Genomic DNA, 12,841 nt, shown 5'->3' on the forward strand with positions numbered 1-12,841 from the left:
TATTGTAGGGCAGGTTTCAAGAGCAGCATGGCACGGGCTAAACAGATGCGAGCGGGCTCCTCCATCTCTGAGGGTGGAACTGTTTTGTGTTGTCAGACCTGGGCTCGTGCCTCTACTCGGGGTATTTTAGCTATTCAAACTTACAGAGGTGCTCTCAGCGTGAGCGGAGCTGTGATGTTAAAGCTGTGCTTTGTACCCAAATGAGTTCTTGTTCCTAAACAAAACAGGCTCTAGCGTATCGGCAAGGCGTAGCTCTGCTGGTTTAAATGCTTCTGCGCTTGGGGTTTCTGCTAATACAGTTCTGCCTGTCAGGGAGCCACACCTCTTCCCACCCCTGGCCTGTCCCGGCTGTGTTGGCAGAACCCCACAGTGGTTAGGGGCAAGGAGAAGTAATTAAGATGGAAAAGAAAAGCCTAGATAAAAAGCTCTCTGTAATTAAATAAACGCGCTGCAAGCGTAACTGTCTCTTTAAATCGCAGGTATCTCGACCTCCGAAAATTCGGCTCGGTTCCCCACGGAGGCTTCGGGATGGGCTTTGAACGCTACCTGCAGTACATCTTGGGAGTTGACAACATCAAAGACGTTATTCCTTTCCCCAGGTTCCCTCACTCCTGTCTGCTGTAGCTCAGCAGCTGACTCGAGGGGAGCAAACTGCTGGTGTCGCCACGTGTACGTAACGTGGGCATGGGACGGTGCGTTTTAGTGGGAAATGCAGAGGATTTTTGTGTCACGAAGCTCTCCGTGAACTTAATACTGGCTTACTGAAAATAATACATGTTCTGGTGAGATGATGGCAGCATAGCTGCGGTTAATTTGATAGCAGTTCACGTCTTCAGTGATTTCAGGAGTGATAAGAAATAAATAAACCCTTAACTAAAGGGTTAAGGTTCTCCTGAGACTAGCACGAGTGATGGGAGTACTGAATCAGTATTGTTGGGAGGTAGCGGGGGTTTCATGTGAAATATTAATAAGGAGGTGTGACCTGAAAGGGACTGGGAGCCAGGGCTGCTGTGAGGCTTTAATAGGCTTTAATTAAATGCCTGCACAGCGCTTTGAAGATTGAGTGTTATAAAATTGCAAAGTATTGTCACGGCTGGGATGCATTTTGCTCTTACGAAATGACAGCTGTACAGCGTGATTCTCCCCACCCCGAGTTAAAAGCAAATCCTGTTTACCTTGGAAAAATCAGCCAGACCTAGCAAGGAAAAACGTCGTCCTGGAACCGCCGGAGCGAATTAGATGGCCGATGTTTGATTTTGTGAATCATCAATAAAGGTGTACACTGGGCTGTTTTGTAACTCTGCGTGGTTCCTTATTCTGTCGGAAAGCCGTGGCACTCAGCATCACGGTGTTTCCTCCAGCCTCTTTGGCTGATGTTTCCTTCTGCGTAGACCCGAATCGGTTACGCGGCTTCTGCAGGAGGTGCCTGCTTTGGGCACCCGAGCAAGCACGCCTTCACAGCAGAAGGAAACGTTCAGTTAGATGAGAGCACGCTCATCCCTCTGAAGCCAACTTGCAGTTTTGTGGCGGTTTGTTGTTGTTGCTTTGCTGTTTTGTCGTCGAGAAAATATCTGATGTGTTCATCTGGCCGAGCAGTTCTGTGTGTATTTTGGAACAACCAACACATGCTGCCAGCCGTTGCATATGTATTAAGTAATTGTTTATCACGGTAGGATCTGAACTCCTTGCAGTCTTTAATGGGTTTATGCTCTCAGCTTCCCTGCCAGGTAAAGAAATATTCATTCCTGTTTTGAAAACAGAATTAAGGGCAGATCAAGTGACTTGCCCAAGGCAACTGGAAACAAGTGGTTTATTTGGGACTTGAACTGAGGGTTTCCAGCATCCTTCTTCCCTTCTAAATTAGCACCATCTAGCAACTGGTCATTTGCATAGTGCTTACTACTGTGGAGCCCAAGACAGCTGCAGTCAAAACAATATATATATAAAGAAGAAAAAGCAAAGTAACAGCCTTACTGCTAATGAACCCCGTGTAAATTGGCACGCGGAACGTGAAGTGGCTGCAGAACAGCCCCGAAGACTTTTCTTCCGAGTAGATGAAAGAGATTGAAAACCAGTTATCAAATAGCGTTGGGCTGGTAGCGTCACGGTCCCGGTTCTCTGCAGTGAGGCTGCGTAATACTGCACCTGCAGCACCTAAAAATACAGATTTATGTAACGTGGCACCTGCCGTGTTTCAGTTTGGTCCATGGCTGGGCCTCTTATGTATAATGATCGTGCAAACAAGATCACCGCGAGGTCATTGCTTTGGGCTGTTGGTTGCAGTCCCGGAGGTATCCCTTGCATATCAAGATTTTCTCCTTCGTCTGCTTGATTAGGCAGGTGTTAACCGTGCATTTGCTGGTTTGTGTTTCTTGGTACAGCCCGAGGTGGTAAGTCTGGTTCCATGGAAGGGTTCGAGCACCTTTGAAACCGCTGAGAAGTTCCTGCATAAGACGCCTGAGTGCCTTTGTGCATTTGAACTATCTGCCATTTGAAGGAGCCGTCCTAAATGCCATGGCTGGCATTTCTGGTTTGGAATTCTCTCAGCAGAAAGATGTGGAAAAAGTACAGCCGCCAACAGTCCCGTCCATGCCACGTTCCTAAATAACCTGCAGCTAGCAGGTGTCCTTACTGAGAGCCTCAGCCACTGGTTCTGCTGTAAAGGAGAGTGCCTGAACCGAAAGCCCAGCTCTTAAAAACAGAGCAGATGGATGGCAAAATCTCCCCTGTCAGCTCGGCTCTGATCCCTGCGGCAGCTCTGGGGTGGATGTGTTGGGTTTGGCACCAGCAGATTGTTGTCAGCACCCATGCAGGAGGTTTTTGGCCACCCTGTGAAGGTGCAGGAGGTTGTTGGCCATGCCGTGAGATACCAGATCTGACGGGCCGGGTGGGGCTAAAGAGTGGCAGGTGAAAAACAAGGCGGAGAAGAGAAGACAATGGCAGGTGCCCAGAAGCCGTGGGATGATGTGGGGTGAGTCACGAGTTACCGGGAAGGATGGCAGAAGTGTTTCAAACAGGTTATCGAGGCCTTGCATGAGGTGACAGCTTGCAAGAGCCGAGGGCTGGTGTGATCCGCCCTCCATTCTTCACCTCGATAAAGAGATCATTGCAGGACAGAAGGAAAAGGTTGAACCTTTGGGTAGGTAGGTGTATGAAGCAATGTCAGAGGGTTTATTTTGTTTTGTTTTCCTGGTTGTAGCCATTGTAGGACAGCAGATTTTGAAGCAAGATGTGGCAAGGGCGCGCTTCTTGGCACGTTCCCGACTGCGTGTCCAAGCAGAGCAGCCTCCCTCGTCTTGTGCACGTACTTCTGTTTCATTCCAAGATGCTGGGCGGGTTGGTAGGGCTGTCCTTAGGGGCATTGCCTAAAGGTGGGAGAGAGGAGAAGGTAGGGGCCGAGACCCCGTGTGCGATGGTACTGCTTGGGGTTAATGCCATGACCGATGGTCTCATGAGCGGCTTGATTCGCAGGTACCCAGCGAGGTGGGAGCGTTGTTCCCCTCGAGCTGTGTGTATGTAACGCCGGCTGGGATTGCCAAGGAATGCAACGTGTTTTCTCTGGGATTTCCATGTGGAATGCCATCTATTTCCTATGAAGCTCCTGGCCCGGAACGAAAAGGAAGTTAAGCGGGAGGACAGGGGAGGTCCTCTGGGACATGTAGGCAGGGAAACGCACCGAGAGTTTCACAGATTGAAGCCATTTCCTTGCTACTTCTCTGCTTAGAGGCTGCACTCTGGCAAGAGTCGAAGCCAGGTAAAAACTGACACTTCTTGAAATAAAAAGCTGTTATTCTTTGCACGCAGGACTCATCCCTTAGCTGAACCCACAGCACAGTAGCTCGCATTGGGGTGTTCTCAGCGCTGTAAGCAATCGGCTCTCGAGGCCAGGTAACCAGCACGATCTCTGCTAGCATCCTCTCGGTAAGTAATTTTTGCAGTTTCAGTTCCTCGGCAGCCGGCGCTGCCTCTTTTCGGGTTTGTCCTCACTCTGAGTTTCAGAGGAAAGAATCGGCGTCATCGATTATTGTGTCTGTGTTTGCAGCGCTGGGGCAGAGGGATGGGAGAGCAACACCTCCGGGAATAAAACAGCAGGGCCGTAAACTTCACGCAGCCAAACACCAGCCTCTCAGTAGAACGTTTAAAGGAAGGCTTCTGGTTTTGCTTGCGAGAACCTCAGATAATCCCTTAAGATTTTTATGTGCAGGATCTAATTAAGAAAATCATACCCACAGAACTGGAACCACGTCTCAGGCTTCCCAGGAGAGCAAACACGTGCTCCTTAGCTAGCAGCAGAGATTGCTGTTCTCCTTAGGATTTATGTTGAGTTACTATGGCAGTGTCCGGATCTTGGGCTGCTGTATTAACTTACACAGTCCCAGAAATAAAGGTCTGTCCCTCAGACAGATCTTAAAGAGTCAGCAGACCAGGCTGGCGTAGGGTTTGTAGCTGGCTTACCTCCATTCAAGCCCCCAGACAGGAGGGAGAAGCACCGAGGTGCCCAGCTCAGCGGTCTTCTTTCCAGTTTGTTCAATAGCAGTTGCAATTTACAGAGCATCACTCGAGGGAGTGCCGAGACTTTGATGGGAAATTTAACGTACAGTTTCGTTTGCTGGACTAATATTGATTGTTTTGGAAATAGCTTATAGGTGTGTTTTTCTTTCGGGGGAGAAAGGGACTAATTTGCCAAGAAACACTTTGGTCATTGTTCCCATTAAATTTGTGTATAGAGATAAATGAGACTTTGCTGCTGCTGAAACCAGTAACACTTGCTGTTACTGTTGTTTCAGCCTCTGTCTTACGTTAGGGAGAGCTGGGAGATGGGTCCAAAGGAGAAATAAGAAAGATTTTGTATAAAGATTGTCGAAGTCCTAATTTCCTCAGATCTAACCAAAGCTAGAGAAGCCACGAAAACTGGTCTCGGGGGTGAATTTATTGTTTTATCTTATAGTTTCTTGCCGAGCCGTGACCTTCAGAAGGATTGTAAAGTTTTATTTTACGATCCTGCTGGTAAAGAGACGTATGTAATTTACTGTACGAGTTCTTATAGACTTGGCTAACAAGAAGTTTGACCCAGAGTTCAAAGAAATTATGGCTCCCATTGCTTTATTGCTGCCGTGACATGTATTCTTATCTGTCCTGCAGCTGGGTCTCAATGTCTGCCGCGCAAGGTTAGGGAAAGATGCTGCGAAGGGAGAGCTTTCCCATGAAGGGCAGGAGTGGGGCAAGACTGTGAGACCATCTGAAGGACTTAAACTAGCTCTGTCAAAAACTGTAGGCTCGATTCTGGGTGAAATGTGGGTGAAATGACTTCAGGATCCTTGTTGCTCTTACTGCTGACACTTCCACTGCGGGAAATCGAGGCATGGAGCAATTAAGCAGCTTCTTCGAGGAATGTGGCAGAACCATGGAACTGACCCAAACAGACTGAGTCCTTGCTCACTGCCTCCCCACAAGACTCTCCTCCGCCTTTGGGTGCACCGCCACACCAGAAGCAAGGCAGGATGTTTGCAACCGATCCGATTTCAAACGCATTTTTGGCATTTCTAAGATCCTAGACTTCGCTTCAGTGATTTTTATCTATCCCTGTACGTCCCGAGGCCTTTCAGATAGAGCAATACGGATTTCACAGTGCTGCTGTTTATTTTTATTACTCTTACAATTGATTTTTTTTTTCTGAATAATTTGAGGGAGCCAACAGAGTACATTTTTAATTTTCTTTGCAAAGCCTGCTCTTGCTTTTTTGCTCTTCACCAAGAGCTGTATATCTTTCTTACTGTCTTCAGCAGATTAATGTACCGATACTCGCGTATGCTGTAATAACGGAGGCCTAAAGTTTCAGAAGTAACGAACCATATGGGTTGCTGGCAAACAAGACACAAATTGCTCCGAGGAACTCTCAGTGTGGTCTGGAAGGTAGCCTTGACAAACCACGTAAACACATTTCTATATTGGACGCTTCTGTACGATCAGCCATGAATTCCAAGAGATGCTAGATTTCCAGCCACGGGGGAAAATAATTTCATTTCACAGACACGATGGCAGTGCAATAGTAATTCTATGGTGTCTTTACTTCCAAAGTGATTTTTTTTTTTAGCATTAATTCAGTACTCTTCGTGGCCCTTTGAAGATCCCAGGCTCCAAATGCTTGGCGTTGTAATTAAGCCAGATTAAGCCACGTGAAGCAGGCTTCTGATGCGTATTTTTCTGAGATGCAGGTCTCCCATCTTCCGTGTGTCCTTCAGCTTTGCTGCTCTGCTGCTGGAAGCAGGAGACAGCTGAACACCCACCCTAGACAACTCCAAGGCCTCCGTGTCCGTGCTAGCAGGGCTTTCCATGCAGCTGTCAGAAAAACGATGCTCAAGGTGAGCGCAGGGAAGTCAGGGACAGATGAAGGGACCTGCCAGAGCCTACGGAGGGAAGCAAAGTCAGAATTAGATTTTGAGGCTCCCCCGCCTGAGTAAAGCAAACGTTTCTGCTGATGAGGCTTCGTTCTGCCGGGCTGGAGTCACGCGATGCCATCCCCGTGAAGCACTTGAAGTGACCTCTCCAGTTGTTTAATGTAAATAAACCACCACGTGCGTTCGGGCTTGCCCAACAGCATGCGGTGCGTCACAGAAGGGGCTCTGCACAGCAGCGAAGTGCTGGCGAGTGTGTGCCTTGGGTGCCTCTTCGTAAACACGCACGGGTGTGCTTTCCGTATAAATAACCCCACGTGTTTGAACTTCGCCACTCACTCAACCCAAAGTACAATGCAAATGAAATCCGAGGGCTCGGCTTATGCAGTGGCTTAAAAACGCTTTCATATGCCATTTTTAATGGTGTTAATAAATTATTGTTGTTTATGGTGATTTAGGAAGTATGGGATGCAGGTATTGAATCCATTCCGTGAGCGTATTTGTTAACGAACTTGACGGGTGATTGCCTGGCAGGATTACATTGCCGCCTCCTTGGAGCACGTGCAGTTTTTAGCACTGCGTTACTCCCATCCCCGCCCGAGATCTGGTGCCATCTGTAACAGTGCTGGTTTGGAAACTGGAAGAAAGTTTGTGCTGAGCCCTCTGAGATGCAACATTACGAAGCGTTCATTTCCCAGATCATTAGAAACTCAGAATAGCCATCTGGCCCAAACCAGAGATGCGTATGCCTGCATCTCCAGCCTACCAGCATTCAGCCGTGAGGCTGCCTGCTCCGCAGCATTTGGGACTGGGAGCTGAAGACGTCGCTTTGCCGCTGATCTTGGAGAAGTCTCTTTGCACTTTGGTCTTTTTATGGTTTATCTGCAATTCAAAACTGAGCTGACTTTTAGGAGGCGTCTATCTGACAATAGGCGTTTTAGCCGGGAACATAATATGTTTCCTATGCCTCCGAATAGCCTACAGTGCTGTGAAACCACAAGATCCTCTCTCTTCCATGTGCTGTTCCCGTGAATATTTTCACTGTTTAAAAAGTACATTTTCACTGTTAAAAAAGTACATTTCAGTCTCCATTTGTCTGGCCTCAGCATCGGTCAGGAGGATATCACCGGGTCTTAAATCTCAGCATCCGAGGGTCCACAGGGTCTTGAATTTGCAAAATTTGTCCTAAAGCATGATGAGAACAGCCTTTCACACGCTGCTTGGGTAAGTTAATAGCAGTAGGAGCTGGAAGGTGTGAAAATAAGGGCTTTATGCTGCTGGCTTAGTTACATTTGCCTTTCTCACCTGTGGCTTACTTGCAGTAGATCTATGCATCTGCTATAGACACCGTATTCTGTTGTTCCTTTCTCTTGGCTGGTGATGTGTGGCAGAAAATGGGACCTGAGGGGCTCGTTCACTCCTGCGCGTGGTCTGAGTTCCCCTATCTGTACCGTAAGGATAATCAGATTTATACACCTCAAAGCTCGTGCGCATCGTAGATCTGTGCTCCAGTATTTTTAGCTCTAAGCTGTGCGTGGTCTACAACTGTAAACAAACAGAGATACATACAGTAGATAATTTACACTTTCTAGGAGAGGCCTGAATGTAATATGACAGCAACGACTTCCTTCTTCTAATAGAATTTTTAGTTCATTACCGTGACTGTGCAGCGCGAGCTCATATCCTGGAGGGGTGCCGCTGGAAGGAGGAGCAGGGGGGAAAGCATCTGTTTTTATTCTGGCTTCTGTTTTGACCAGCAAATATAATGGCACATGACCGTTGAGCCGACAGTAATCCAGTTACAAAAGTCTTCAGAGTTACTGCACCGACCAAATTAAACTTGATTACATCCAATTATGCTGAAAAGCCAGACAACAGCTCTTAGCTTGGGGTGAAGTAACTTCTTGCGATCGCATGCGGGGAGGCCTCGCGGGGTGTCAGGAGGATAATTGCTCGTTTGCTCTACCACAGAGCACCATCTGCTCTTGAAGTAATGCCTAAGGATGTGAGAGGATACCAGGCTCGGGTAAACAGGCAGGGGAGCCGGGCAAAGACTTCTCCCTGCTCGTTTTATTATGATTTGTTTTATGGTTGCTTGCCCTGGGCCCGGCTGCGGTCAAAGCCCCATTGTGCCAAATCGTGTCCGCAGAGGGAGTCCTTCCCGTTGTGGTCACACGAGGAAAAATGAGGATGAAGCAGTCTTTATGCTTAAATCAGAATAGCGTCCACGTCTGCAGCGCTGTCTGGTGCTCCTTCCACCACGCAGTGCTACGATGGTTTTCTGCCTTGAGAAGGTAACGAAGGAAATGTGAAAATTCCCAGTTCCCTGCTCTTCCTTGGTGGAAACGGCACAAGTGGGGGAAAAAGGGGTAAACGCCGCTGCCAAAACTGTATCTGGGTCAGGTGTTTGCTTAAAGAGCTCTGATCCATCCCAGAGGGAAGGACCAAGCGTGAAGAACTTCTGTCTGGGCCCAAATTTCGGAAGTATTTCGGTGGCATTTTGTCCCAGCTCAGCTCCCCGCAAAATTATTTCGAACGGTCCGGTTTAGTGTGGGAAGCAGGACTGGGCTTTAGCTTGGGTCGTGGTTCCCGAGCAGGAAAACCCGTGTAATTATCTTCAAGTGCAAGGACTGGAAGCATCCCCTGGCTGCATCCAGACACCGGCTCAGCGCCACAGCACCAAGGAGGAGCCCCCAGCCCCTCTCTGGGCGGCCTGTTAATCCCCATCCCGTTGTTTTCCCATCACTGCAGGACCATCAGATCCAAGGGTGCACGTGCAGCTCAAGCACTGCTGGCCCCCGAGTCACCTCCTTCCCTTTTTTGAGTCTCTACGAAGGCATCAGAGCTCCGGTGCCCCCGTCTTTGCCAGAACACTGTAGTGAAGATGCTTCAAACTGTCTCGTTATCTGATCAGAGCATCCTGTGCTAATATTCCCCCTGCTCATGGAAAGCAGCCAGAGCTGCTGGAGCTGCTGCCTATCAACAAAGGGAAGGACTGGCTTGGGGTTTGGCTTCAACTGCCGGCTGTTTTGGGGGGCTTGCTGTGCTCTTTTACGCAGGGTAGGAAGCTTGAAAAGGCTCCAGTTCTTGAAAGAGAGGAATTACTATTTTTTTTTTCCTAACCTTGAAACGTTTGGACGAAATGAAAGGCGCCGCTTCCATCCAGCTCTGCTGCAGGAGCTGTTTTGTGAAGATAAAGTCAGGTCGCATCGTGGAGCTGCATCTCAAGAGACCGAGCGTGCGCTCGGAATCGGAAAGCAGGCGTGTAGCACCCGGCAGCGCGGCGGGTTTTCAGAGCCTCTTTCCCCCCCCCCAGCGTGTTTAGGTTTATTTTAACCCCCGTACAGGGCATTTCCTAGGGATCAGAGCCTGGCTTGGGTAAGTAGCCCAAAGCATTCCGCCAGCCGGGCCCTAATCCCCAGGAAATGCCCCGTGCCTCCATCCTCCCCGCTTCACCGGCAACGCAATGCGAGGTTGGACGTGCTCTGCCTGCAGCTAGCCCTTCGGCCAGCAGATGGCACAGCTCATTGAAATAAATCGGGAGCCGGCAGGAGACTTCGGTGGGCACTGCGGTTTGCCAGAAGTTCTGATTTTTTCACACGTGTATCTCGGTTTCAGCCGACAACGAGGAAGCGCGGTGAAGGTTGTGATTAAAAACCCCCGGAAGGTTTCGGCAGGAGGAAGGGCAGCTCCTTTCCATGCATCCCAGCACACCAAACGCGGGATTTTTCTTGGAACCCCATCCTTGTGCGAGGAACACGGTTTCTTACGCTCCACCTCTTAATTCCTCCCTAGCTATGCCTCCTAATTCTGCTGTCCCCCTCCGGTCGCTCCCGCTGGCAGAGGCGGCTTCTCCATCGCTTCGTCTGACTCCCTCGGCGCGTTTTTTTCCAACACAGGGCTGTGGTTTTCTCAGCTTTCCGCCAGGCTGCTGGCTGTTAGCTCTGACTCCGGAGATTTACGCCGTCAGCTGGGGCCAGCCCGAGTTCAGCCTCCCCCCGCCGCCGGCTGGAGGAACAGCTTGAAGTTGGTAAAACTGTTGGGAGCGTGCGAGCGCTGCCAGATCGGAGCCGCGTTCGTGACGTGCATCGTCTTTAACTCCTGGAGGCGTCCGGGGCGATATTTGTATTCCTGGCCAAACGCTTTCAGTGGCACCAGCGCTGTAAGGCGCTGTAGCGCGACATGCATTGGGTCACGAGTAATCTGGCCGCCTGACGCCAGGATTTACTCGCTGTCCCCACTCTGAGCGCAGCCGTGGCGGGGTTAGGCGTGCACGTTCACGCAGAGCGCCTTTGTTTCGAGCGATTTTTTGCACGGAGCTTCTGTCTCACGTCTGAGCTGGCAGCGTGCTTACAGGTGCAGAAATCGCAACCCATTTCCCACCCAAAAGGGCCGGCGAGCTGAGGTGCATGCGGCAGGCTTTTAGAATAGGCATCAGCAGAGGCGTGAAAAAAAAGAATTCCCGGGGATGCTTCGTGTTTTGGACACCGATCAAATATGATTTGGTGATATAACCAAGTCAGTAGCTGGGCTCCAGGACAGGGGATGAGTAGAGAGCAAGGAGAGGACAGGGAGCAGGGTAATAACCCCAAGGCCGTCACGGAGCGTGCAGAATAACTCATTCCAATTCACCCGATACTCATTACGGAGCATCGCTTTAAACAGCCATGGCCCAAATGAAGTGTTTCGGCTCTGCGTGGGGAAAGTTGTTAACATAAAAATGCAGACGGGGTTCTCCGCAACTGGTTTTAAAATTGATACCACTTTGCATCTGTGTCAGTACGAGCAAATTCCTAGCCCGTGAATCATTAACATACAGCGCGGAGTGGCTCTGCATGATACCTGCGTATTAATCGCGATCTTCTGCTCTCGGTCAGGTCTCTGTAAACCCGTGGCAGATCTCCGGCCTCCCTGGAGGAGTGCTGGAATTTGGGAAGGTCTCTCAGGTTGGGATCAGAGCACAGGGTCACCAGGACACCGTTTCCCCCATGGATGTAACACGGGGGCTGTCCCGCAGCGTGCGTTGGTGCAGCTCCAGCACATGGAGTGAGGCATGGCCGGGGTGTGCGGGCTGCTCTGACCATAGCTGGCACCTGCAGGAACAGGATCAGGGCAGTGAAAAGGTTGAAGCTTCTCTTTTTTTCTTTTAACCTGGCAAAAAAAAAAAAAAAAAAGCTTTGAAAAAAAAAAAAACATTCCTCACAAATTATATCCTCGTTCCTCAAGGGGTTATTCCCCGCCGTTGGATATTCGCAAAGCTGATAAACAACGTATGGCCTAACTGCTGTGTCCCCAGCTTGCACAAAGGTGCCATACCTCCCTCCCAGAGGCACTGCGAGCTGTAATTACTGCTTGTGACGCAAGATCCCCGCTCGAGCAGTCTTATATATTGGTTTTTGTCATAGGCAGAGCACCCAGCCAGCGTGGAGCTGTTATTGCACCAGGTACAGCACAAACACGCCAGGAGAGACCGTCCCTGCCCACGGAGGTTGGACAAGCTGACAGAAAGGCAGGGAAATTGAGGCAGGGAGGGATGACTGAATGTGCCCAAGCAGGTTTGGGGCAGAGCTGTCGTAGAGAGGCAGGTCTGGGAGTTTGTATTTCCTTTAAAAAAAAAAAAAACACCACCACAAAACAGGTGCAGTGTGAAGGGGACTCGGGGACTAAACAACTTTTACCGGTGCCATACCCAGGGTTTTGTGTTTAAGGATGGAGCAAAAGGAAGGGTAGAGCCTGATCCCACTCTCAGGGCTGCAGAGGGACATTGTACCTTGGCCAGGGCTTGGGGCACCCCTCCGAACCCGCAGCATTTCCCGATGTGGAAGGGGAGAGCTGATCCCAGCGGGGCACCGCACGCGGCAGCTCCAAACACGGCGGGTCCCCACGAGGGTCCTCCGGTGGCAGGCAGATCCCCTTCCAGCGGGTGCTGCTCCGTTACTGATAAATCAATAAGAAAAAAATAAAAATAAGAAATGAGGCTTTCATCGATTCCCCTCAATTACTATTATTATTTTTTTACCTCAGGGTGGTGGTGGGGGGGGGGGTTTGCTACAACCCGCTGCCGTGGTTTATTGGTTTGGTTTGGCTTCATGGTTTTTTTGTTGTTGTTGATTTTCGTGTTGGTTTGATGGGTTTTTATTGTTGATGATATTCTTGTTATTTTGGGGTTTGGTTTTTTGGTTTGGTTTGGGGTTTTTGGGGGGGCATTTTTTTCCCTTTGCTACCCCTCTGACACCCTCATCTCCCCTGCCAGGCCCTGACTGCACATCATTGATTTTCATGTTGGTTTTATGTTGTTTTGATGTTGTTGATGTTCATGTTGTTTTGGGGTTTGGGTTATTTGGTTTGATTTTGGCTTTGGGGGGGGGATTTTTGGTCTTTTTTTTTTTTTTTCTCTTTGCTACCCCTCTGGTACCCTCATCTCCTCCACCAGGCCCTGAGCGCTC

At 49.5% G+C, this 12,841-nt stretch overlaps 2 protein-coding genes across 3 annotated transcripts in view; both read left to right on the forward strand.

The window, feature by feature from the left end:
- Positions 1-1,298, forward strand: part of NARS2 (asparaginyl-tRNA synthetase 2, mitochondrial) — a 51,086-nt gene extending 49,788 nt beyond the window's left edge. For both annotated transcript variants that reach the window (XM_080576328.1, XM_080576326.1), the window contains exon 14: positions 480-1,298. In XM_080576328.1, coding sequence (XP_080432454.1) covers positions 480-624 — 145 coding nt within the window. In that variant the 3' untranslated portion in view covers positions 625-1,298. The remainder of the gene's footprint in view (positions 1-479) is intronic.
- A 148-nt stretch (positions 1,299-1,446) lies between these two features.
- Positions 1,447-12,841, forward strand: part of GAB2 (GRB2 associated binding protein 2) — a 97,375-nt gene continuing 85,980 nt past the window's right edge. The window contains exon 1 of the mRNA XM_080576323.1: positions 1,447-3,921. The gene's annotated coding sequence lies outside the window, so the exon portion shown is untranslated. The remainder of the gene's footprint in view (positions 3,922-12,841) is intronic.

This window comes from Anser brachyrhynchus, assembly GCF_964034855.1.
Source record: "Anser brachyrhynchus genome assembly, chromosome: 1".
Taxonomy (NCBI): Eukaryota; Metazoa; Chordata; class Aves; order Anseriformes; family Anatidae; genus Anser; species Anser brachyrhynchus.